The sequence below is a fragment of the Chiloscyllium plagiosum genome, chromosome 19 (assembly GCF_004010195.1).
Source record: "Chiloscyllium plagiosum isolate BGI_BamShark_2017 chromosome 19, ASM401019v2, whole genome shotgun sequence".
In the NCBI taxonomy this organism is placed as follows: Eukaryota; Metazoa; Chordata; class Chondrichthyes; order Orectolobiformes; family Hemiscylliidae; genus Chiloscyllium; species Chiloscyllium plagiosum.
Window position 1 is genome coordinate 18,647,712 of NC_057728.1, and position 26,129 is coordinate 18,673,840.

Here is a 26,129-nt window from a genome sequence, read left to right on the forward strand (position 1 = left end):
GAGCAGTTTGGGTCCAGTGACCATAATTCTATTAGTTTTAAAATGATGGAAAAGAGTTTTGAGAAGATTTGTAGCTCAGATTGGAGTTCTCGATGTAAGTTTGCTCGTTGAGCTGGAAGATTTGTTCTCGGATGCTTTGTCACCGTACTAGGCAACATAATCAGTGAGCCTCCAGTGAAGCACTGGAACTATGGCACGTTTTTTCTGTTGAGGTTTCCTTGGATTGATGATGACATTTCCTGTGGTGATTTCCTGCTCTTTTTCTCAGGGGGTGGTAAATGGGATCCAAATCCATGCATTTGTTGATAGAGTTCCAGTTGGAATGCCATTTTTGTAGGAATTCTCGTGCGTGTCTCTGTTTGGCATGCCCAAGGATGGATGTGTTGTCCCAATCAAAGTGGTGTCCTTCCTCAGCTATATGTAAGGATACTGGTGAGAGTGGGTCATGTCTTTTTGTGGCTAGTTGATGTGCATGTATCCTGGTAGCTAGTTTTCTGCCTGTTTGTCCAATGTAGTGTGTTGTTACAGTTCTTGCAAGGTATTTTGTAAATGACATTTAGTTTTGTTTTTTGCCACAGGAAGTGATGTCACCAATCCAAGGTAACCTAACCACATAAATGAAAAATGGGCCATACCACCAGTGCTTCACTGGAGGCTCACTGATGTTGCCATGGTGATGAACCATCTGAAAACAAACTTTCCACTTCAGCAAGCAAGCTTGCATCCAGTGATGGCAAATGATAGTCCATATCTAAAAGTTGAAGTTCTAAATTGGAGGAAGGCTAATTTTGACAGTATTAGGCAAGAATTTCCAAAAGCTGATTGGGCGCAGATGTTCACGAGTAAAGGGATGACTGGAAATTGGAAAGCCTTCAGAAATGAGATAAAGAGAGTCTAGAGGGCAGTATGTTGCCGTTAGGGTGAAAGGAAAGGCTGGTAGATGTAGGGCATGCTGAATGACTAGAGAAATTGACATTTTAGTTAAGGAAAAGAAGAAAGCATATGTCACATATAGACAAGAGAGATCGAATGAATCCTTAGATTATAAAGGCTGTAAGTCTATTTTAGAGGGAAGATTCTCGATTACCCTATCTACTTTGGCAGATAGGGCTAACGAGAATCCAAAGGGTTTTTATAAATACATTAAGGACAAAAAGATAACTGAGGGGCCCTGTTCTCTCCCTCAAGATCAGCAAAGCAGCCTATGTGTGGAGCCGCAGGAAGTGGGGAGATACTAAATGAGTATTTTGCATTAGTGCGAACTGTGGAGAAGGACATGGCAGATATAAAATGTTTGAAATAGATGGTGACATCTTGAAAAAAGACGAGGTGGTGCTGGATGTCTTGAAACGTATAAACATGGATAAATCTCCAGGACCTGATCAGGTATACACTAGCACTCTATGCGAAGCTAGAGAAGTGATTGCTGAGCCCCTTGCTGAGATAATTGTCATCAGTAGTCACCGATAAGGTGCTGGAAGACTGGAGGATGGCTAACATGGTACCACTATTTAAGAAAGGTGGTAAGGAAAAGCCAGGGAACTGTAGATCATTCAGCTTGACATCAGTGGTGGTCAAGTTGTTGGAGGGAATCCTGAGGGACAGGGTGTACATCTATTTGGAAAGGCAAGGACTGATCGTCAACATGGCTTTGTGTGTGGGAAATCATGTCTCACAAACTTGATTGAATTTTTTGAGGAAGTAACAAAGAGGATTGATGAGGGCAGAGCGGTAGATGTGATCAATATGGATTTCAGTAAGGCATTTGACAAGGTTCCTCATGGGAGACTGGTGAGCAAGGTTAGATCTCATGGAATGGAAATGTGTTGCTGGAAAAGCGCAGCAGGTCAGGCAGCATCTAGGGAACAGGAGAATCGACGTTTCTGGCATTAGCCCTTCTTCAGGAATGAGGAAAATTGGTCCAGCAGGCTAAGATAAAAGATGGGGAGGAGGGACTTGGGGGAGGGGCGTCGGAAATGTGATAGGTGGAAAGAGGTCAAGGTGAGGGTGATAGGTCAGACTAGGGTGGGGGCGGAGAGGTCGGGAAGAAGATTGCAGGTTAGGAAGGCGGTGCTGAATTTGATGGATTTGACTGAGACAGGCTGGGGGGAGGGGAAATGAGGAAACTGGTGGAAATCCGAGTTCAACCCTTGTGGTTGGAGGGTTCCTAGCCGGAAGATGAGGCGCTCTTCCTCCAACCGTGCATGTCGTTACTTGGCTTAGACTCGTGACTCTTAAGTTATCATATAGTTAGATCATGCTTTTTTTTTCTCAGTTTCTATGTCTGATGTCAATTTTTATCTAAGTCAGTCAGTTGTGCTTAGCTTTTGGGTGGCAAGCTCAGTTGCTGGATGGCTGGTTTGCAGTGCAGTGTAATGCCAACAGCATGAGTTCAATTCCCACACTGGCTGAGGTTACTGTAAAGGTCCAGCTTTCTCAACCTCGCCTGAGGCATGGTGACCTTCTGGTTAAACCCCACCAGTTGTCTCATATCCAATGAGAGCAGCCCTGTGGCCCTCTGGGACTATGACAACTTTGTCTTGCCTATAATTACAGCATCAAGGTCAATTTCACTTTGATTTCTTGGATTCTTCAATGTCATGAATTTACATCTGTTTTATAAATTTTTTAATGAAACTTTAAAAGCACTACAAAAATAGTCTTTCCTCCAACACCAGAAACATTGCATTCCTCCAAAGAGGAATGGGATTTCTGTAGAAATTCCCCATACAATTTAAAATTGTAGTTGCCTCATTCAAGTAATACCATTGTGAGATTTGGTGTTGATTTGTCCACCCCAGTCCAACACTGGCACCTCCACGTTCTGATTGAAAGTAAGCATTGGTTTACCTTCTTTACAATGAAAGGAATTTCAACACTATCTACACATTTTCAGTTCCCTGTTATATCAGTGTCAGCTGAGTCTTATTATAATTCAACTGCAGCAAGGTTGTGCTCAATCTTTTTTTTTTCAGCCTGCAATTGTTAGGTTGCCTGCTTTTATGGCTATTCTTCAAACCAGACAATCCGTCTTTTGATTAGCAGACTGATGCTGGAATCTAGAAACTCTCCCTTTTTCTGGCCATCTAGTTACACCTCTTTGGTGTCTCCTCGGTGTTTGAATAACTTTAAGGTCCTGTTAAGTTGGGACGAGGATTCTGAAGGCCCTATTTTGAAGCAGAGCAAGAGAGATGTCCTGGCCAATATTCATCACTCAAGTTCGCAAATTGCTTGTTAACAAAGGAACGATGCTGGATTTCCTGCATATACACGAAACTTTGAATTGCTAATTCATCTCTTGTAACATTGCCTGCGATTTGGAAGCTCCATTGCCACTTTTGTGCCCTTTTAAAAGCTTAAAGAAGTTGTCAGTGTTATTGCCATCTGCTGCATTCTGTCTTCTGCCATGCCAGTGGTTGAGTGTTGCTGTTGTCACATGGTCCTGAAAATACCAATGTACCTTTTTTTTATTAGGAACGTTTTTAGAATGATTGAAATAAAGCAGCATTTCTAAAACATGAATGAGTATAAGATTACTTCAAAATGCAAATGGTGATTTTTGATTTTTGTTTAATGAAGGCATTAAGAAATAATCTGTTTCAATTTGCAGCTAAAATTTAAAACTTAAATTCTGTTAAATGATTCACTATCAATTAATTTCTGCAGTGAATATTTGAATCCAATTTTATGGTAGTGTTTATGCCATTATTGGTGAATAGTTCAAAAGCTTAGTTAATGTATTACGTGATTTTGTTTTATTGGTGCTTTAAGATTACGTTTCACAGTTGTATTCCCAATTCTGTGAAAGCTGACAATTAATAGTCTTTAATAAATACTACATTAGTTGATCTCCTGTGACACTGGATGTCTCAAGTTTAATAATATGAGCATGCCTCCACTCTCTCAAGTGTCTGATTTTTCTCTGGTTTGTCTAATTCTCTGCCTGTGGTCCTGGCTTCTGTCCCCACTTGTTTTAACTTCCTTTCTTCTGTAGACTGGCATACGTGCTACTTTTCGGTCAACATTTGGGTTGGAGATTCTCAGCATTTTTACAGATTAAGGAATTCTTCTGAAATGCATCCTTGTTCTTGTCACATTTTTCCTTTCTCATTATCCATTTCCTTTCTTCTCACCCCATTCAATCATTGCCCTATTCTTTCCCTGTTCGAAGATGAATAATTTGAGTATTCTTTGAGCGAGTCAGTAAGGTGTATAAAGGGGAGCCTGTACTTGTTGTGCTGTTGGTTTTCCAAAAAGCCTTGGGTAGAATGGAACGACCAGAGGTTGCTACACAACGTGCATTTGTGGTGTAGATTGTATAATCTTGGCATTTAGTAAAAGATTGGTCATCTTAGAGGAAACATTGAATAGGGGCAAATGGATTTTTTTTTTTTTAAAGAGATGGAAAGCTGATGACTGTGTTCCTGTGCATATGGTTGGTTAGACAGTGGGTCGCTTCCAAACCTTGCCATGTGATCTAGGACATGCATTCCATGTAGCCAAGCTGCCCTGACATGCATTAATTTTACAGACTATTTATCATAAACCGGAGACTAGAAAGTAAAAATGATCGCTTCCTACTCGCTAGTCACACCTATGCTGATGTCACATTTTGATCTCCATGTGTTCTGGTCCTTCCAACTGCTTCCTAGTTCCTTCTTTCGCGTCTATGATGTAGATATTGAAATACTACTTAATTTTTGTTTTCTTCCTTGTTTCAAGTTTCCTGGAAGTGTAACCTTTTCAGCATGTTTCTCTCTACTTGTCGTGTTACCTCTTAACAACTGTTGTGCAATGAACCCCTTGAGACATTTCTACATTAATGGAAATTTTGTTAGTTCCTATAATATCTGTTACTAAAACCTACAAACAATTTAGGAACCTCTCCATTAATAGCACGAACAATCTGAATTTTTGTAACTAATTGGTTGCATGATACACGAGTCTAATTATTCAAAAAATACAAGTTATACTTGAACAATGCAAAAGTGTGTTAATTTTAATAATTTAATGTTGACTTCAGGTGGAGTTTCAAGCATTTCTGCGCATAAAGTTCAAGTGCAGATTTTTTTTATCGATTTATTTTTATTGAAAATTTAACATGTTTTTACAAGTTTTTTTATAAAAAATATATAAATCTCACAGCAAATACAAAACAATGCAATTCAAAACAGTACAAAACTAAATCCAAATAATAAAAAAATTCCCCAACCCACCCTCCTATACGAATGTATAAACATATATAGAGAAGTTTTGAAAAAAACCTAAACTAGCTATTTAACTACATAAATATCTAACAACAACAAACAAATAAATAGTAATAACTCAGCCCAGCCAAATAAAACACTCATACATTCACAGTTCCTCCTCCCTGGATATTGGACTCCGTGAAACACAATCGTTACGGCTATATAAAAGCCCTTGTTAGTGTGGCAGATAAAGCTGTGTCCAGGTATTTCAAAAAGGGTTGCCATGTCTTGTAAAAATTCTCAGTTTTGTGGTGTACCATATTTGTGAGAAGATCCAGGGGAATATGCTCCATAACAATCTTCCGCCAACCCGACAGGCCTGGGGGGTTTTTGGATATCCAACCTAGCAAGATATTCTTCCTTGCAAAGAACGTAAGAATATTGAAATGTGTTTTTTTTTCTTGTGCGCGTCTGCAGGAAATACAATGGGTAGGCTCAAAAGGAGAGATATAGGGTGCTTCTCCACCCCTAGCTTTTATAAGTTTACAAATAAAAAAAACCAAGTATAAATATTGATATACAATTAAATCTTAAATAAATAATAGCCAAAATCTGTCAAACAAAAGAAGAGATACTGAAAAGAAGAAAAAGGACAAAACTCAACTTACTACTAATCTAGCCTACAGCTAACCAGTGTGTATGATTTAAATCGCTTACATTACTCAAGAAAAGAAAACACGACGGATAACACAGAAATTGACTAGTAAAGTACATGCTCGGAATGTGTTAACATCAGATCGTAACAAAACCCGTATTCGTGCAGGATTCCTCTCCCAAGGGGTCACAGACCAGCCAAGTTCGTTGTCTAAATTAGATAAAAGCCCTTGATAGAATGGCCAAAATATCTGTATCTGAGTAATTCTAGAAGGGCTACCATATTTTATAGAATAATTCGGTTTTTTGGTGCACCATGTTTGTAAGGAAGTAAAGGGGAATATATTCCATGATTATTCTGTGCCGATTCGAATGTCCAGGAGGGCCCTCAGCCACCCAGTTTACCAAAATATTTTTCCTTGCACAGAAAGAGAGAATGGAAAATAATCTCTTCCCGTGCACATCTAGGGAAGGCAAGCTCAAAGCCCAAAAGGAGAGATACTGGATCCACTCTAATTTCTGTTCCCAAGATTTCTGTCAGGGAATTTGCTACTTTAGTCCAATATTTACAGATTTTATGACCAGTCCATAAGCAGTGTACAAGAGTGCCTACCTCTGTCTTACATTTGGGACACATTGGAGATGCTCTTGCCTTAAATTTTGCCAATCAGTCCGGTGCTATATGTGCCCTGTGAATGGCCTGGGTTCTGTTGCAGATGGAGATTTTTCTGGCATTTTCCCAAATGTCATTCCACATTTCTATGGAGATTTCCAGCCCCAAATCCTGATCCCATGTTTTAAGCAGATTGTCCATATATTCCAATATTTTATCATCTAATAAATGATAGAGTGCTGACCGAAGGTACCCCCATTGGCCATAACACTCTACGTTCTCTGTCTGATTTATAAAGACTATCTAATAGCGTCGTCGTCTTCTGTATGTAATCTCGAATTTGGAAGTATCGAAAGAGATCACCATTAGGTAATTCACGTTTCTGATGCAGCTGTTCAAACGACATCCGGACCCCTTCCTTAAACAGATCCCCTAAACAGGAGATACCCCAGGATCTCCAGAGTTTGAATGTGACATCTGTAAGCCCCGGTTGAAACCCCCATGCTCCCACTATCAGAGTATAGGGGGATGCTTTGTGAATTGTCCTTGTTTTGCCGCATTATATTCCAAGCTTTAATTGTATTTAGTATTATAGGGTTTTTACAGTGATCCATAATGATTTTCCTCTTGTCTGAAAATAAGAGTCCAATAAGTGGGCATTTTACTTGAGAAGCCTCGATGTCCAGCCTCGATGTCTGACCCGCAATCAATCGGCTATGTAACTTAATAGGGAACTTAACTGGTATTTCCTAAAATCTAAAAAATCCAGTCCTCCCCTTGCCTGTAGACGCTGTGGCTTCCTCCGCTTAATGAGGCCCCGTCTATGATTCCAGATGAAGGAACCCAGCCAGCCATATAATTTGCGTAGTGCTAACCTCGGCAGCATCACCGGAAGCATTCTCATAGGGTATAGGAGACTGGGCAGGACATTCATTTTAATTAGTGCTATTCTGCCTAACCAGGAAATTGGAAGGTCTCCCCCATGCCTTATCCTCTCCTGTAAATGCACAACATTAGCATGTATAGCTGGCCAAATACTGGGGTGATTAAAAATGCCTAAATATAAGAAACCCAAGTGCAGATTTTAATAAGTTATTGGTGAAGTTTGGTATGTTAGATGGCATGCTAACATTTGTTCTTTTAAAATGGGTCAGACTGATGGAGGTGGAGTTTTCAAAGGATTCTCTGGTCTGTCTTCAACTGGAAATACTGGTTTTGGAGGATTTGGAAATGGTTCTGGTTTCAAGCCTCTGCAAGGATTGTCCAATGGAAGCACTCCATCGTCATCCTCTTCAACATCTGTCCTCAGTTGTGCTACTGATGTAAATGACGCAGTGGGTAAGTAAGCAAATGCCTTTTAACTGCTGAATCCATTTATTTTTCAGCAAAGGTACTTAATACTGGGCAGTGTTGAAAAGTTGGGCAATAAATCCTCCAATATGGCACTATTTTGCTTTTTAAATTGTTTTTATATTGGGTCTGAGTTGATGAATTTTTAATAAATTGTTTTCTGTTCATAGTTTCTGCAGAATAATACTTATTACAACTTGAAAACCAAGTTATTTAGTCGTCAGTCTTTGCCAGCATGTACTCATGTGAACAAGTTGTTCGAATTGCATTCAGACACTTTGTTTCCACATTCTTTTGTATGCCTGTTCCTTCATTCACTATCTAATCTTGAATGTTTAAATTGTTTCTGCCTGAGCTATGAACCCTATAAGTTAAATTTATCTTCAAATCTGTATCAAGAAGATTCTCCATTCTCCGTCTCTTACAATATTAAATTTATCATTCCTCCTCCATCTAGGACTTTTTAATTATTGCTTTCATCCATTCTAGTTAAAATTGTGGAAACATTAGACATTAGTGTTTAATCACACAGGAATCTGCAACTGCCTATAGAATTACATTGTGGGTGTACTGACACCGAATAGACTTCAGCAGTTCAGGAAGGCAGTCACTACTTCTTGAGTGCAACTCTGGGTGAGCAATAAATGCCGTGCCACGAGCACTGACATTCCATGAAAGAATAATGAAAATAGCACTTTTCACTTGAAGATTTTCTTCATATCTTTATCTCCTTACACCAGGCATTGTAGTAAATCTATAAAACTCTCTATTGATCTTTTTTAAAGCAGACTTGGCAATGTCAGATGATTTATTTTAATGCTGTGTAAACTTTCAAGTCTGTCTGTTCTCCTGCAGGACAGTGTATTCCAATTCAGTGTATAATTACACTCACACTCCCAGCATGAAAATAGACCCTTCGGTCCAACTGGTTCACGCTGACCAGGTTTCGAAAATTGAATTACTTTTATCTGCTTGCATTTGGTCCAGATCCCTCTCTAAACTATTCCTATTCATGTATCTGTCCAAAAGTATTTTAAATGTAACTGTACCTGCACCTACCATATACTCTGGTAGTTCATTCTATATACGTACCACCCACTGTGTGAACATTTACCCCTCAGGTACCATTTAAATCTTTCCCCTCTTACCTTAAAACTGTGCCCTCTAGTTTTGAATTTCCTTACAGTGAGGAAAAGACCTTTTGCTATTCACCTTACCTGTGCCCCTCAGGATTTTATAAATCTATATAGGATCATCCCTCAAACTCCTACGTTCCAGGGAAAAAGTCCCAGCTTATCCAACCTCCCCTTAAACTCAACCCCTCCAGTCCCAAAAACATGCTTAAATCTTTTCTGCACTTTTTTTTTCCAATTTAGTAAGTGTTCCCATAGCAAGGTGACCAGAACTGTACACAGTATTCCAAAAGTGGCCTCACCAGTGCCCTGTACAATTACAACATAACATCTCCATCCCTACACTCAATGGTCTGAACAATGAAGGCAAGTGTGCCAAATGCCACCTTCACTCTCCTCCTTGTTGATACAATGTTCAAGGAACTATGTACCTGCATCCCTAGGTCTCTGTTCGATTAGTATTGTTTATTTTTACTGCGAATCACATTTTGTGATGAAAGGAAGAGTATCATTTTGAAATGGGACATATGGGTGCTGGTTACTTATGTGAAATGTTTTTTTTCTTAAAAGTCAGTGGGTCCTCTTGGAACAATGATCTAACTCCAACAATTGTCAGAAAACTAGTGACTACAGACCTAGGCTTACAACAGACAGTGCTTCTTTTAAGGCCATTAGCTTTGTTTAGAGTTCCTAACAATGCATGACAATTTTTAATTCTATTCAGAAAATACCAGAGTTGAGTTCAAAAATGAGCTTCGTTTATCTCCTAGAAGTAGTTCAGGGAACCACTTGCCTCAGCAGAAAAGATTTATTTGGTCTGCTTTCCAAACCAAGTTTGGTTTGAAATTTATTAGGACTGAAAAGGTTTAGGCTCTCAGATTTGCAAAAACTGGTTCAAGCCAGTAAACTGGAAAGGACTCATTGGCTCCACAGTCCATGACAAAGTAACTGTAGGGGACTCAGTTGAGATGGGTGCCTCACTGAAGCATTTACAGCACTTTTCAGCCAGAAGTGTCGAGTAGATAATCCATCACTACCTCCTCCAATTGTTACCAGAATTACAGATATTTGCTTTTAGCCAATTTGATTCAGTCCATGTGATATCAAGAAATGGTTGGCTGCTCTGGATACTGCAAAGGCATTTGGGCCCTGACAACATTCTGGTGATAGTACTGAAGACTTGTGCTCCAGAACTTGTTGCTTCTCTAGCTAAGTTGTTCTAGTATAATTTTACAACACTGGCTTCTCCCTGACGATATGGAAAATTGCCTTGCTATATCCTGTGTACACAGCAAGACAAATCCTAATCCGCCAATTACTACCTCAGTCTACTCTTGATTTGACAGTAAATTGATTGAGGGTGTCTAGATTAGAGTGGTGCTGGAAAAGCACAGCAGGCCAGGCGGCATCTGAAGAGTAGGAAAATCGACGTTTTGGGTAAAAGCCCTTCATTCCTGATGAAGAGCTTTTGCCCGAAACGTCGATTTTCGTGCTCCTTAGATGCTGCCTGACCTGCTGTGCTTTTCCAGCACCACTCTAATCTAGACTCTGATCTGCAGTCCTCACTTTTGCCTGATGGAGGTTGTCATTAACTGTGCTATCGATAGCACCTGCTGAGCAATAACTCAATCAGTGACACCCCGTTTGGGTTCTGCCAGGGCCACTCGACTCCTGACCTCATTCCAGCCTTAGTTCAATCGTGGACAAAAGAACTGAATTTGAGAGGTTGGGTGTGCGTGACAGCCCTTGACATCAAGGCTGCTTTTGACCTACTGTGCTATCAAGGGCTATTAGGGCAAACTCACTGCTGATTGGAGCCATGTCTGGCACATATGAAGATGGTTATGCCTATTGGAGATCAGTTATCTCAAATCCAGACAATCTCTGGAAGAGTTTTGCACAGGGTAGTGTCCGAGGTCCAACCATCTTCAATTGCTTCATCAGTGACATCTCTCTGTCATGAGGTTAGACATCGGGATATTCACGTATGACTGCATCATGTTCAACATGTTTTGTCATTCCTCCAATACTAAAGCAGACCATATTCAAATGCAGCATGACACAGACAGTGTCCAGGTTTGGGCTAACAAGTGGCAAATAACATTTGTACCCCACACATGCCAGACACTGACCATCTCCAATAAGAAATCGTCTAATCGCGGGCCCTTGACATTCACTGAAGCCCCCCACTGTGAACATCCAGGGGGTTACGTTAAACCAGAAACTCAGCTGCACTCGCCAGATAAACCCAGTGACTAAAAAAAAAGCAGGTCAGGGGCTAGGAATATTGTGACGCGTAACTGTGTCCTAACTGTCCAAAGCCTGTCCACCATCTACATGGCACAAGTCAGGAGTGTGATGGAATACCCCTCACTTAGCTGGATCAGTGCAGCTCCAAGAACAATCAAGAAGTTTGGCACCATCCAGGACAAAGAAGCCTGCTTGGTTGGCACCACATCCACAAACATCCGACTCTCTTCACCAACACTGCTGCAGGTATCTACAAGATGCACTGCAGAAATTACAAAGAGCCTTAGACTGCATCTTCCAAACCCATGACCACTTCTACCTAGAAGGACAAGGGTAGCAAATACATGGGAACACCACCATCTGCAAGTTCTCGAAGCTGCTCATCATTCTGACTTTCAAATCTGGCACCATTCCTTTGCTGTTATTGGGTCAAAAAGGCATTGTGGGTCAACCTGCAACATACGGACTGCGGTGGATTAGGAAGATAGCTCACCGTCCCCTTCTGAAGGGTACTTGGAGATAAGCAATAAATGCTGGCCAGCCAGTGCTGCCTACATCCCAAGAGCGAATATGTTTTTTTTTTAAGAAGGATGTGATTTATCTCAACTTGCCTCAACCCCCTTGCTTTGTAACTGTGATGGAAAGTAGCTTGAAGCTGTTTTATCGTTTGGTAGAATGATTTTAAAACTAATTTTTCTATGTTTAGCTTGTTTATTTTTCTTCTGAAATAAACTTGTTTTTATTAAAGAGATCTGCAGGCTCTTGAATATGTTTCAGAGACATTTAAAAATTAAACAAAACCTATCAAATCAGGCATCATTCGAAGATCTGACTTTGTCCAGTAACACTGGCTCATGTGTGGCAACATTGCATCCTCATATTGGCATTTATTTCAGCCAGTCACTTTTGAGCTGTTTATTTGAGCAAGTTCTGGATCAATGGTGCTGGAAGAGCACAGCAGTTCAGGCAGCATCCGAGGAGCTTCAGCAAAATCGACATTTCGCCGAAATGTCGATTTTGCTGAAGCTCCTCGGATGCTGCCTGAACTACTGTGCTCTTCCAGCACCATTGATCCAGAATCTGGTTTCCAGCATCTGCAGTCATTGTTTTAACCTATTTGAGCAAGTTCTCTACTCTCTGTAATTTATTTTCATCTTCTACTCTTACTTTCTGTTTTTGTATTCTAGAAATTTTAATACTACATTTGTAAGACTAGTATCAAAATAATTCTCACATGCAGTGAACCCCAACTTGATCTCAACACCAGATAGTACTGCTTTTGGACTTTGAATCATTTAAAAAGATGAAGCCATCTGTTGTATGTATTTCATTTTAGTCTAATTAGGCACTCAGTGAAATCATTTAAGCTGTTAAAACTTTTCACGATTGTATGTCATGTATTTTTGAATCGTGGGGAATCCAAAAACATTGAATAGATTTGAGGATCTTCACACTTAAGCAGTCTGCATCTGCATATTTTGCACACAACAAATGCTATGTACCACTTGCATTTAGAGTCAAACAGCATGGGAAGAGACCCTTTAGTCCAATTCGTCCATGCCAAGTAGGTTTCCTGAACTGAATTAGTCCCATTTTCCTGCATTTGGCTCATATCCCTCTAAATCTTTCCTATCCATGTACTGGTCCAAATGTCTTTTTAAATGTTGTAATTACACTCACCTCTACCACTTCCTGTGGCAGTTCATTTCATATTTGCACCACCCTCTGGCTGGAAAAAGTTACCCCTAGAGTCCCTTTTAAATTTTTCGCCTCTCGCCTTAAACCTATACCCTCTAGTTTTGGACTCCACTACTGTGGGGGAAAATGTCCCTTTTTTCTGTTGTTTTTTTAAAAAAATAAGTGATAGGAAGTCTTGATCTATAAAGACTTGGAGACCTTAGAATAATGCAATAATCTTTTTTATTTCCCAATCTAATTAAGCATTTAATTTTATTTTGTAGGTTCTTTTCTGTGTAACGGTCCTCCTTCAAATCCCTTGGCGAAAGGTGAAATAGGTACAAAAGCAAATGGTGTTAATCAACTTAACACTCGGAGTAAAACGGGCTGTAACGAATACAACAAACAACTCGCAGCACTAAATTGTTCAGTCCGGGATTGGATCACCAAACATGTCAATGAGAATCCGCTATGTGATTTGACCCCAATCTTCAGGGACTACGAGAAGCATTTGACGAGCATTGAGCAGAAATATGGTAGCAGCTCTGATAGTGGGTCAGAGAGTGACACAAGCAGCAAGAGGCCAGAAACGCAGTCTATTAACACATTTGGTGTTTCCAAAACATCACCAGGGACAACCCCACCACCCATCTTTTCATCTGTTAAAAGCAATGATATTATTCCACTCACTTCAGAAATGAAACCTGAGACTACAATAGAAAATAGTGGAAACAGCAGCTTCCTCTTTGGGAAAACAGTGGAAAAACCACCTTTATCTGGCTTTTCTTTCAGTAGTGGTACCTCAGGCTCATTATTTGGAAAAGATCTAAACCAAGAAAAGTCTGGAGTTCCAACATTTTCCTTCACCGCATCTGTAGCAAAACCAGAAGAAATAAATAGCAGTGAGCACAAAGGTATGGATACTATTTACCTTTTTTTTTTAAATAAACTGTTTATACTTACAAATTTAGTAGTCCGAGTCTTAAAGTAGTCAGGTATAATAATAATAATAATAGTTGTTATTATTATATTGTCAATAGCCATGAAGTGTACTCTGTTGTTTCTTTTCTCTTATCCACGCATCATTAAAGAAATGGCTAGATTAAAGTGTTTGCAAATTTTAATCTTGCGTATAAGTTATAGCAGGAACATCAGCCTTTTTGCATGAGGTGCACAATTCAGTTTTATTCTGAAGGAACTATTGAGCAAATTTCAGAAAGATGAGGCATTATAAATTAATCTTGCTGGTATCCAAACAGTGTTTTATGAACGATGTCCAAACAGAAGATTTGGCTTTCTTGCTTGTCACAATATTGAACACCTGATTTAATGGCATTTAGTAGCACCATGGTGCTAGGTAATTCATTAAATTACCAGCATTGCTGAAACAATTGCCTATCACACAATTAAGTTACCTCCCATTTGCCTGTACCTCCACAACCCAGTATTGTAGCTTTCTGGGGACAGATCAGAACAACATCTCCCCAAAGCATATACTGAGACTCTGGAATTCCCTCCCTAAATCCCTCTACCTCTTAAGGCAGCACATCTGTGATAATCAGGAAAAATAGGTAAATGGTAACAGGAATCCAAATGGTGATTAAATTTCATTGTACAAATGCATTAAAATAACTTTGTTAATAATGGCAGCAACTACTATTCCAGGCCACCCACTGCATTAGTCAATAGTTTAACAACATACATTCAGGTTTTGAAAGATGTGAACAAAAAAAAACTACATTGTTGTTACATGTTGAAATCAGTCAGTGGAAATATAAGTGCAAGAAAGGCATAAGCATATGTTAGTGGTTGATAGTGGATGCGATGGCATGTAACAATAAAACTCTACATAAAGCAGAAATATTTAGTCCAAGGTGAAGTTCAACAGTAAGTAACAAATGTGCTTTAAGTTGACAAGTTTCACTGCCTTATTACAGTTGCAAATCCCAGCCCAAGGTAAATGCCACTGAACAGGGCAAAGTCCATAATATTAATACTAACCTGAATTTAAGATTGCATGCTGTGTTATCATTTCGTGGTACTTTCAGTACTTTTCCAAACATTCCATTATACAGAAAAACATCTTCAGGTGGCACCGTGTGATGACCCAACAGGACAATTCTTCCATTGGGCAATTTTGTGTCTCGTAGTTACCTCAGTAAAAACATGCTGTTTTTGCATTAGGACTGTTTTCCACGTACTTTTCCACTTTATTTCAGTTGCTTGCTGTCAAATCCAAATAATCTCTTAATGGTCTGGTTTGAAGGTATTTTTCAATTCGACCTGTACAGTATCCAGTTATCACCTGTGTTTTCTTTCAAACCAGTGTCCAGACAGCTTTAGCTAAAATCTTAACATGTTGAAATATTTTGTGTAATGGATCAATTACTCATTTTATAAACTGAGCCCAAGGACATGCAAATGTAGTAATGTTACCTGTATACACAAAATTGAGCTTTGTTAGCAGGAAAAATACATGTCGCATTGTGATAAATATTAATCATTTTAAAATTAAAACTAGCTAATCGCTCAAATGCCTCATGTCAGTCTATAGACCAAAATACTATAGATTCGACAGATCTGAAATACTCTGGAGGGAGAAAAACAGTCAAGGTTTCAGGTCCCCAATCTTCTTTTAGTTCTGCCACATGGCTTCTAAAGCCTGAATCTCTCTGTATAAGTGCTGCTAGACAAGCTGAGCATTTCCAAAACTTCCCACATCTGTTGGGCAAAAGTAACCCAATTTTTCTAATTGTTCAAAAAAAACAGTTTGACGACTTGAGTCTCATTCCCTTTAGGAGGAAACCCAGCAGCAGGTGCCAGAATTCCAAAAAGTTATGGCATGAGTGTAAAAACAAACATGATAAGCAATCTATTGAGGACTTCAAAAATTGTGTAATTTAATAAAAATACCAGCAGAGCTAATATAACAATTTTTACCTTTTCACTTAAATGTGATAGAGACAGACTAGACTCTCAAGTTCTGATCACAAGGAAAAGGGAAAGCAAGCTCGAGCTAAGGAGTTAGGTTTAGCTGACACAAATCTTGTGTTCGCCTCTGGAATTCGTATGAAAGTGGAGGTCAGAAGCAGGGTGCTTTTCATTCAGGAATGTTTTCTTTTCTCAGCCTGATGTGTGATCTGATGTGGGGTGTGTCCCCTGGCAAAAATGGGGCAGAAACAGTCTATGACTGAAGGAACAGCTCCTTGCAGAGTTTTCCTCTTCTGTCACTGTTAGACCTTTTTTTTTTGCTTCTTAAGGTCAACCAGAACAGCTCCAAAGTTGTTAGGAATGGTCTGGGTGTTGGTCTTCCCTGGAATAATGTGCCAGAAGTTGGAAAAAAACCAAGGACGTGGGTTAGAATTCTGTTATTGAATTTGAATTGCACAATCTGCAATAAAAATCTAACATTAAAAGCTCGCCCAACAAGGCCCTGGAATCCATTTTTGATTGAATCAAAAACTCATCTGATTCCCTAATGTCCCTTTTTTTTTTTTAAGAGTCAGGTCCACGTGTATTTTGGTGTCATTGTGTTTTGACTGAACTTTGCATCAATCACGAGGTATCAGCTCTGAAATTCACTTTCTTTGCAATCTTGGTCCAAACATGTGCTGAAGAGCTGAACCATGGTAGAATAACTGCACTTGACATGAAGGTAACATTTGACCATATGTTGCATCAAGAAGCTGCAGGAAAAGCTGAATTGGTAAGAACTGGTGTGTAGGTGGACCTACCCTTCAAGTCATCCTTAGCGTAAAGGTTGTGGTTGACAGAGGTAAATTATCTCCATCACAGGACATCTCTGCAGGAGTTCCTAAGGGCAGCATTCTGGGCCCAGACACATTCAGCTGTTTGATTAAGCACCTCCCTTTGTCATAAAGTCAGAAGTGCATGCTCAGCATCATCTCCATTCCGATATTGATACAACGTATGCCCATACACCACAAGACCTCCACATCCTTTGGGGGTGGAACGGTGGCTAGCACTGCTGCCTCACAGCGCCAGGGGACCTGGGTTCAATTCCCGCTTCAGGCAACTTTCTGTGTGGAGTTTACACATTGTCTGCGTGGGTTTCCTCTGTGTGCTCTGGTTTCCTCCCACAATCCAAAGATGGGTATATGAATAGAAAGGGTTTGGAGGGATATGGGCCGAGTGCTAGCAGGTGGGACTAGATTGGGTTGGGATATCTGGTCAGCATGGACTGGTTGGACCGAGGTGTCTGTTTCCATGCTGTACGTCTCTCTGACTCCGTGCAGATCAGGTGAATTGGCCATGCTAAATTGCCCATCGTGTTAGATGTATTAGTCAGAGGTGAAAAGAGATTAGGGGAATGGGTCAGGGTGGGTTACTCTTTGGAGGGCCTGTGTGGACTTGTTGGACCGAAGGGCCTTGTTTGCATACTGTAGGGAATCTAATCTAATCTAATCCATAATGTTGCACTTAGGTGCCAAGCGATGATTATCTTCAACAGGAGTGAATCTAACCATCTTCCCTTGACATTGCATTACTGCAATGGAAACCTCCACTACCCAACAACCAAGGGAGTTGCCAGTGATCAGAAACTGATTGGATAGATGAGTGAACTATGAACTATTGAGTCCAGCGTTGGTGGTAGGAATGTTGGAGAAGATGGTGAAAGAGAAAATTAATTTCCATTTGAAGAGGCAAGGTTTGATCAGGGATAGTCAGCATGGCTTTGGCAGAGGGAGGACCTGCCTGACGAATCTGGAGGAATTTTGAGGAGGTGACCTAGTATTTGGATGAGGGTAAGGCAATAGATATATATTTTATGTTTCAGCAAGGCCTTTGGTAAGATCCCATATAGGGAAACTGATTAAAGACAGTAAAAATTCATGGGATCCAGGGTTATTTGGCAAGTTGGATCCAAAATTGGGTCCTGAAAGCCATGGGTTTGAGGTTAAAACTGAACTTATCCATCCTAAAGTGCAACGCTAAATAGGGTGAGTTTAAATGTGGAGTGCCTTTGCTGAAAATGGCAAGCAATGGGAAGTGATGTTTTGTAATGATATGTGCTGAGACTACAGGCCACTTACATTTGGATGCTACAATTGAAGATGCAATTTCAACAGTTAATACAGCAGAAGATTGGCCGAAGTGCAAGAAGACATTAATAAACTTGCAGTGTGGTTATGTAATTAGCATGCTGATCTCATTATAGATAAGTGTGAGTTTTTATACATATTGGAAAAATAAGGAACCAACTTACTAAGATAGAATTCCAGGAGAATCAGGGGGTACACATACACACCACTTAAAAGTAGCAATGCAGACTAATAAGGCTGGAAAGAGCAAATTAAGTACTACGGATTATATCTACAGCAATCAAATTTGAAAGCAGAGATATTGGAGGTTAAATATCTTTGGAACTTTGATTTTGATCACTTTTTGTTTACTGTATCATTTTGGTCTCCATATAAAATGCTATAGAGGACCTGGAGAAGACACCATAAAGACTGAAGCATGCTAGATCCAATTGTACCTAATAAGCAAAGATTGAACAGGCTGGAATCCTTTCCTTTAGGAGTGGGCTCAATCCTTATTAGTTTGCTACCCACCAATCCTTGTACTCGGTCAGCCCCAAATCCCATTTTACTCCTTTGGCCCATTCTCGTGACTTTTGTTATCCAAGGGATGTCCATGCCATTGTCCCTAGTGGATAACTAGGACTAAGTGTAGTCGAAGGGCAGATATGGGTAAATACGTTAAGATTGGGTAGGCATGGAGAGAAATGTTTCCACTGTGGAGAGGCAGCATGAGGATCCATAAATATAAGCAAGTGACTAATATGTTGATTCTCAAAGTTAGAATTGTGAGCATGTAGAAAATGCTACAATAGTGTATTTGAAGTGAATGCCATAAATTTGAAGCAGAGTTAGATGAATATGTAAGGTAAAAAGATAATGTTATGGTTTCTGATGAGAGAGTGGGAGGAAGGTGATGTAAAGTATTAACATACCCTGTTACACCGAATGGCCATTTGTTTACTGAACATTTGTGGTTTATTTTTGTAGGAAAATTCTACATTGAAGCAGTCAACAGTATGGCTGGCATAAGTTGGGAAAATATTTCCCAATGTGTTTGATTGTGCAGTGCATTTTGGCCATATATTCTTGACGACAGGTTATATATTGGGAATGCAATTTGCTGCAAAAATCTTGTAAATGCTCAGGCATTGTACCTTCTGATGTGTGTGTTTGTTTATTTTTTTAAAAATGCTCATGTCAATGTCAAATTTTAATACATTGAGTTTAAATTTAGTTGAATTAAAATTATGTACAGCAGTGGATTTACAAACTGCCACATAAGCACATAAATAGGAGCAGGAATAAACTAGTTGACCCATCGAGTCGTGCTGTCTCATTCCGTATGATCATGATGTTTGGTGTTGACTCCATTTTCATGTCTGTTTCCCTTATACTTTGATTACCTGAAACAGGCAAAAGTGAGGACTGCAGGTGCTGGAAAAGCACAGCAGGTCAGGCAGCATCAGTAGAGCAGGAAAATTGACATTTTGGGCAAAAGCCCTTCAACAGGAATGAAGGCAGGGAGCCTTTGGGGTGGAGAGATAAATGGGAGGGAGTGGGGGTGGAGAGATAAATGGGAGGGAGTGGGGCTGGGGAGAAGGTAGCAAAGAGTACAATGGGTGGATGGAGGTGGGGATGAAGATGATGGGTCAGAGAAGGGTGGAGTGGGTAGGTGGGAAGGAAGATTGGCAGTTAGGACAGGTCATGAGGATGGTGCTGAGCTGGAAGGTTGGAACTGGGGTAAGGTGGGGGGAGGGGAAATGAGGAAACTGGTGAAGTCTCCAATCTAGACTCTGAAGCAGTGAATCGATCCATTTCAATCTAAATTTATGTTCAGTGATGGACATCCACACCATCTGGATACAGAGTTCCAAAGATTTATAGCCCTTTGAGTGAAGAAGTTTCTCTGACTCATTCCTAAATAATCTGCCCCTTTATCATGAGGATGTTCACCATGACCGAGATTCTCTCGTCTGGAAAGTAAGCTTCAGTGTCTCCCTTTTCAGAATCTTGTATGTTTTCAACAAGAAAGCTGCCCTTATTCTAAACATGTAGTATTGCTAATTGGAGCAATAACTCCATGGCTAATATGTTACCCTTCCTTACCCTTACTGCTTCAGTCCCTTTACTATCACCGGTTTAATTTCCCATTTCCAAGAATGTTGCATTTTTATGTTAAATCATGAACAAAAATTACAAGTTTAAAGTTAACCATGTAAGCTTGGTGATCAGCCCCAATCTCTTTGTTTTCACTCTATCTTGAAGTGGTGGATATCCATCCACGTTTAAACGTTCTACATTTAACTGTTTAGTCTGACAAAGGGAATGGGTGAGTTGTCTGGTGGCAGATTGGCCAGCTCTGATGAGGCATAGCATATGGTGGGTTTAGGTCTGATGGTAGAATGGGAAAGCTGTGGGAAGTATGGAGTGGCAAGGGGGAGGTTAATGGGTGGACTGTGACAGGGTCTGGGTATGGTGTAGTTCTGCGGGGTGGGGATGATGTACAGATGAGTTCAATTGAGTATAAACCTTTTTTTATTACACAGGAGAAGTTAGATATTTTAAGTACTTTTTAAAAAAAATAATACTTTTGGAGGGTTCTAGGCATAAAGACATTGTTCAGAGGAAAGTACATTTCTCAGGCAATTCCTTTTGGAATCTGCTACAGTGGAGATTATGCACAGCCCCCATGCTCCCACTTTGCTCAGTAAAATACAAACAAATCTTTTGAGCAATAGGCAGTAAATGCTGTCATTTCCAGTGATCCCATATCCAAGATGTGACTTTCTTTTAAATCACCATATTACTATTTTAATTAGTAAAGAAAGCCACATCTTGCCCACATCCAGACATTGCACACATTACTCCTGCAGTGGGTGATGGCGTCCATTTTATAACTTTGCTTTTCAGGTTTGATCCTAATACTCAGTTGTAGTGAGAATGCATTTAAACTTTTAACCTCCATTTATTATCAGGCGAAAAAGATGAAGAGAATGAAGAACCTCCCAAACCAATTGTGACTGAAGTCAAAGAAGAGGATGCAATCTTTTCCAAGAAGTATGTCATTTTATTCTGAAACAAATTTCAATTTATTTACAACTCCACTCTGTTTTTGTTCCTGATACCTATTTCATTTGTCTTTCATGACTAGTACTGAAGTAATTTTCTGGAATTTAATTTAGAGCTTAACTTTTTCAATTGGTCCTGCTCCAAATAAAGCATTGAGTCGCCTAAGTCGTGCCAGACCATACAGCTGCTTTCTCATTAGAGAGAACCAACTGGTGATGGTTTGAAAGAGAGTCACCAAACCTCTGGGTCAAGAGGTTGAGAAGGACAATCCTTCATGGTAACCTCAGCTGGTGTGGGAGTTGAACCCACCCCATTAGTGTCACTCTATCATAAATTAGCCATCCGACCAACTGAGTGAAATTACCGCGCCTCCTCCCCATTCGATAGGATCATGACTGATCTGACATTCCTCAGTTCACTTCCTTGCCCTTCCCCATTACCTTTTGATTTCGTCTACTGATCAAGAATGTATCTCAACCTTTAAATATACAGAACAACCTTGTTATCCGAATGTCAATTATCCTAATTTTGGACTATCCAAACAAGACCTCGAGGTCACATAAAACATCATCCGTTATCTGAACAAAATAATCCCCACCTGTCTTGTTCAGATAACCAATGTTGTTCTGTACACAAGAACTCTGTCCTCCGCTCTCTGGCAAGGCGTTCCACATACACTAAACCCTCTGAGGAAAGAAATTCTTTCTCATTTCAGCCTTAAGTGGTACCCCTAATTCTGAGTCTATGCCCTTTGAACTTAAACTGTTTTAAAAGGGGAAACATCCCCTCTTTGTGCGGCACTGTGGTTAGCACTCCTGCCTCACAGCGCCAGAGACCCGGGTTCAATTCCCGCCTCAGGCGACTGACTGTGTGGAGGTTTCACATTCTCCCAGTGTCTGCGTGGGTTTCCTCCGGGTGCTCCGGTTTCCTCCCACAGTCCAAAGAGGAAACCATGCTAAATTGCCCGTAGTGTTAGGTAAGGGGTAGATGTAGGGGTATGGGTGGGTTGCGCTTCGGCGGGGCAGTGTGGACTTGTTGGGCCGAAGGGCCTGTTTCCACACTGTAAGTAATCTAATCTAATCTAATCTAATCCTTTTAGCATTTACTGTCAAACCCCTTAAGGGGATATGTTTCAGTGTGATCATTCCTCATTTTTTCGAAACTCCAGTGAGGAGAGACCCAACCCGCATAATCTTTGCTCATAAGAAATTCCCTCCATATCAGAGATCACCCCTAATGAACCTTCTCTGAACTGCCTCCAATGAAATAATATATTTTGTAAATAAACAGATCAAAACTGCTCACAGTACTTCAGGTGTGATCTCATCTGCTCCTTACAATTGAAGTAAGACATCCCTACTCTTAAACTTCCAATGCCTTGAAATAAGGGCCAACATTCCATTTGCCTTCCTGATTTATTTGCTGCACCTGTGTGTTAGCTTTGTGTTTTGTACACAAGTACCTCCGAGTCCCTTTTGTGTTCCAGCTTCCTGCAGTGTTTCTCTATTTAAATAAAATCTTTTGTTCTCCCTTCTAAAATGAATAACTTCACACTTTTTTTCACCTAATAACTCCAATTACTAATTGCCCACTTCACCTATCAGTATCTCTCTAAACTGTTTGCCTTCTCATTGCAACTTGCCTTTTCCCAATTTTTGTGGTGTCAGCAAATTTAGCTACAGTAAATTTGCTTCCTTACATTTTATGTATTTAAATCTGAAAAGGCACAGGAGTAGACACGTTGTGACCAAGTAACTGGAGGGAAACTAGGGTGAAAAGTGTGTTATTTTCAAATCTTCCTTGGATGCAGGGGTCATACCAGAGGGACAGGAGAGTTACAAGCACTTATTGTTATGCTGCACTGGAAATCAAGCTATTTTTGGAGTCACCAGAAAAGTTAAAAGAATTTTTAAAAGTACACACTTATTCCATAATTAACCTAACTTTCAGATACCAGATAGCAGAAGGCATGGACTAGGTTTTGTACATATCTATTTGTTCAAATAGACTCCAGCAACAAGTAAACAATTATGAACCGCCAGCATATAATTTCACAAGTTAAAACTCTAGCCACTTTATAAAAAGTATGAGGCACAGACTGCAAGAGCAAGGAACTGATGTTAAACTTGCACAAGACACTCATTAGACATCAGCTGCAGTGTTGTGTACAGTTGTGGGCATCTCGTTATAGGAAAGATGCAAATACATTGCAAAGGGTTACTAGAATAGTCCCAGATTTGAGAAACATCAGCTATGAGGTTAGATTGAAGAAGTTGGGACTGACCACCTAGAAAAGGAGACAACTGAGAGAAGATCAGATTGAGCTTTTTAAACTCGTGAGCGGCCTGGGATGAATCTGTTTCCATTTGTAAAAGAAGCTCAAACAAAAGGACATTGTTCTAACACAATTTGTAATCTTGGCAGGACTTATACACCTTTAATGGTAAGGTCCTAGGAATGTTGCTGAACAAAGAGACCTTGGAGTGCAGGTTCATAGCTCCTTGAAAGTAGAGTCGCAGGTAGGTAGTGAAGAAGGCGTTTGGTATACTTTCCTTTATTGGTCAGAGTATTGAGTACAGGAGTTGGGAGGTCATGTTGTGGCTGTACAGGACATTGGCTAGGCCACTTTTGGAATATTGTGTGCAATTCTGGTCTCCTTCTTATCGGAAGGATGTTGTGAAACTTGAAACAGTTCAGAAAAGATTTACAAGAATGTTGCCAGGGTTGGGGGATTTGAGCTATAGGGAGAGGTTGAAAGGCTAGGGCAGTTTTCCCTGAAGCGCCAGAGGCTGAGGGATTTTATATACAGGTTTATAAAATCATGAGAGGCATGAATAGGGGAAATAACAAGGTCTTTTCCTTGTGGGAGAGTCCAGAGCTAGAGGGCACAGGTTTAGGGGGGAGAGAGGAAAGATATAAAAGAGACCTAAGGGATAACTTTTTCATGCAGAGGGTGGTGTGTTTGGAATGGGCTAGTAGAATTGCAACATTTTAAAGGTATCTGGACGGATCTATGAATACGAAGAGTTTAGAGGGTTATGGGCTGGGTGCTGGCAGGTGGGACTAGATTGGTTGGGGTATCTGGTCAGCGTGGGAGAGTTGGACCAAAGGGCCTGCGTCCCTGTGGTATATCTCTATGACTGTATGCAGATGAAGCAAGGGTGATGAGAGGGAAAGACTTTTCCACACAGCAAAAGTGTTGAATGCACTGACTGCGTAAATTTCATTTGGCATTCAGCAAGAATTAGATGGCTTTCTTTTGGATAATTCCAGTGTGCAGGGATATAGGGAAAAGGCATGAGTGGCACTAGAAAATAGAGCTGATACAGGCATGATGGGCTGAATAGCCTCCTTCCAAACTATAATAATTCTGTCAGTTACCCTTTTTTTTTAATACATGTTATATACGTACACGTGAAAATGAGTATTAGGGAAAGACTAGGAAAGCATTCGGTGTTCCCTGTCTGCAGCAATTGCTGAGATCATTTTGCTGATTGGAATGTTGCTTCTGTCTCCCTTCTCTAGATACTTTAACTAACTACTTTGTAGGTGGCATAGGGTGTCTGTTTCATACTTCTAATGGTCTCTGATGTATTAATATAAAGTCACCACTTGCAGCAACTAGCAAGGGAAAGTAAATAGACTATCTTCAGGGGTGTAGGTTTGCTCGCTGAGCTGTAGGTTTGATATCCAGACGTTTCAATACCTGGCTAGGTAACATCAGTGGTGACCTCCAAGTGAAGCGGAGCTGTTGTTTCCTGCTTTCTATTTATATGTTTGTCCTGGATGGGGTTCCTGGGGTTTGTGATGATGTCATTTCCTGTTTTGCTTGGAGGTCACCACTGATGATGTTACCTAGCCAGGTAATGAAACGTCTGGATATTAAACCTACAGCTCAGCGAGCAAACCTACACCTTAAACCTCAACCTGAGCTACAAACCTTCACAATCCTTGCAGACTATCTTCAGGCTTGTGATTTTTTTTTCTCTCTCTCTGCAGAACAAAACAGCACATTATCTAAAGTTTGTAGTGGCTTCTCACTGAAGTATTCACATGCCTAAGCTGTCCAGCCATCTGTGAGTTGATCAGTTATTTGCAGACAGAAGACTTCTCTCATCACTGACTGGTCACTGGTCCACAGACCAATCAGCTGCATTTTATATACCCTTTTGCTGCAGCTCATCTGCAAACTTGACTTCCACAACAAGCAGGTGTATAAACACGACTTACAATGAGTGCCTGCTCACTTGCCTTTTTTAAAAAGAAAAGTACAGAAATCCTCCCAACCATTCTTAGTATTTTTTAGAACCGATCTTTTCCTATTGTAGTCCACAGTAAAATACAGCAAAATAAAAATATACACTATGCTTGGTCAAAAAAAGGTGATAGGGTCAGCCTGCAACTATAGGCCAATCAGTTTAACTGAGGTAGAGGATATTTTTAAAATGATGATACAGAACCCGTGTCTGCGTGGGTTTCCTCCGGGTGCTCCGGTTTCCTCCCACCATCCAAAGATGTGCAGGGTCAGGTGAATTGGCCATGCTAAATTGCCTGTAGTGTAAGGTAAGGAGTAAATGTAGGGGTATGGGTGGGTTTCGCTTCGGCGGGTCGGTGTGGACTTGTTGGGCCGAAGGGCCTGTTTCCACACTGTAATCTAATCTAATCTAAATCTAAATCTAATAGTTCCTTGGTTTTACTGAGGCAAAGCAGTATGAACTTTAGGCCAAATCACATTTAACTAACTTGCTTGAGTTTGAGTTGACAAAGGGTTGATGTGGTGTACATGAACTTCAAAAAAGCATTTGGTTAAAATTCAACAAACCAGGCCTGTCAGCAAAGTTAGAATTCAGAATTAAAAGTGGTAGCAGCATGAAATCAGAATTTGTCTGAGGGACACAAATAGATTAGAGCTAAGTTGTTTTTTGGGGGTTAGGGAAAGGTTTATAGTAGAATTCTCTGGAGGTCAGTGCTGGGACCACATTGTTCTGCTATGTGTATTAATAGATGGAAATATGTTGCTGGAAAAGCGCAGCAGGTCAGGCAGCATCTAGGGAACAGGAGAATCGACGTTTCGGGCATTAGCCCTTCTTCAGGAATGAGGAAAGTTGGTCCAGCAGGCTAAGATAAAAGATAGGGAGGAGGGACTTGG

The 26,129-nt window shown here is 40.3% G+C and overlaps 1 protein-coding gene across 2 annotated transcripts in view; it reads left to right on the top strand.

The window, feature by feature from the left end:
* nup50 (nucleoporin 50) overlaps positions 1–26,129 on the top strand; it is a 66,733-nt gene that overhangs the window by 29,734 nt on the left and 10,870 nt on the right. For both annotated transcript variants that reach the window (XM_043709228.1, XM_043709227.1), the window contains exons 4-6: positions 7,611–7,794; positions 13,151–13,780; positions 20,887–20,968. In XM_043709228.1, coding sequence (XP_043565163.1) covers positions 7,611–7,794; positions 13,151–13,780; positions 20,887–20,968 — 896 coding nt within the window. The remainder of the gene's footprint in view (positions 1–7,610; positions 7,795–13,150; positions 13,781–20,886; positions 20,969–26,129) is intronic.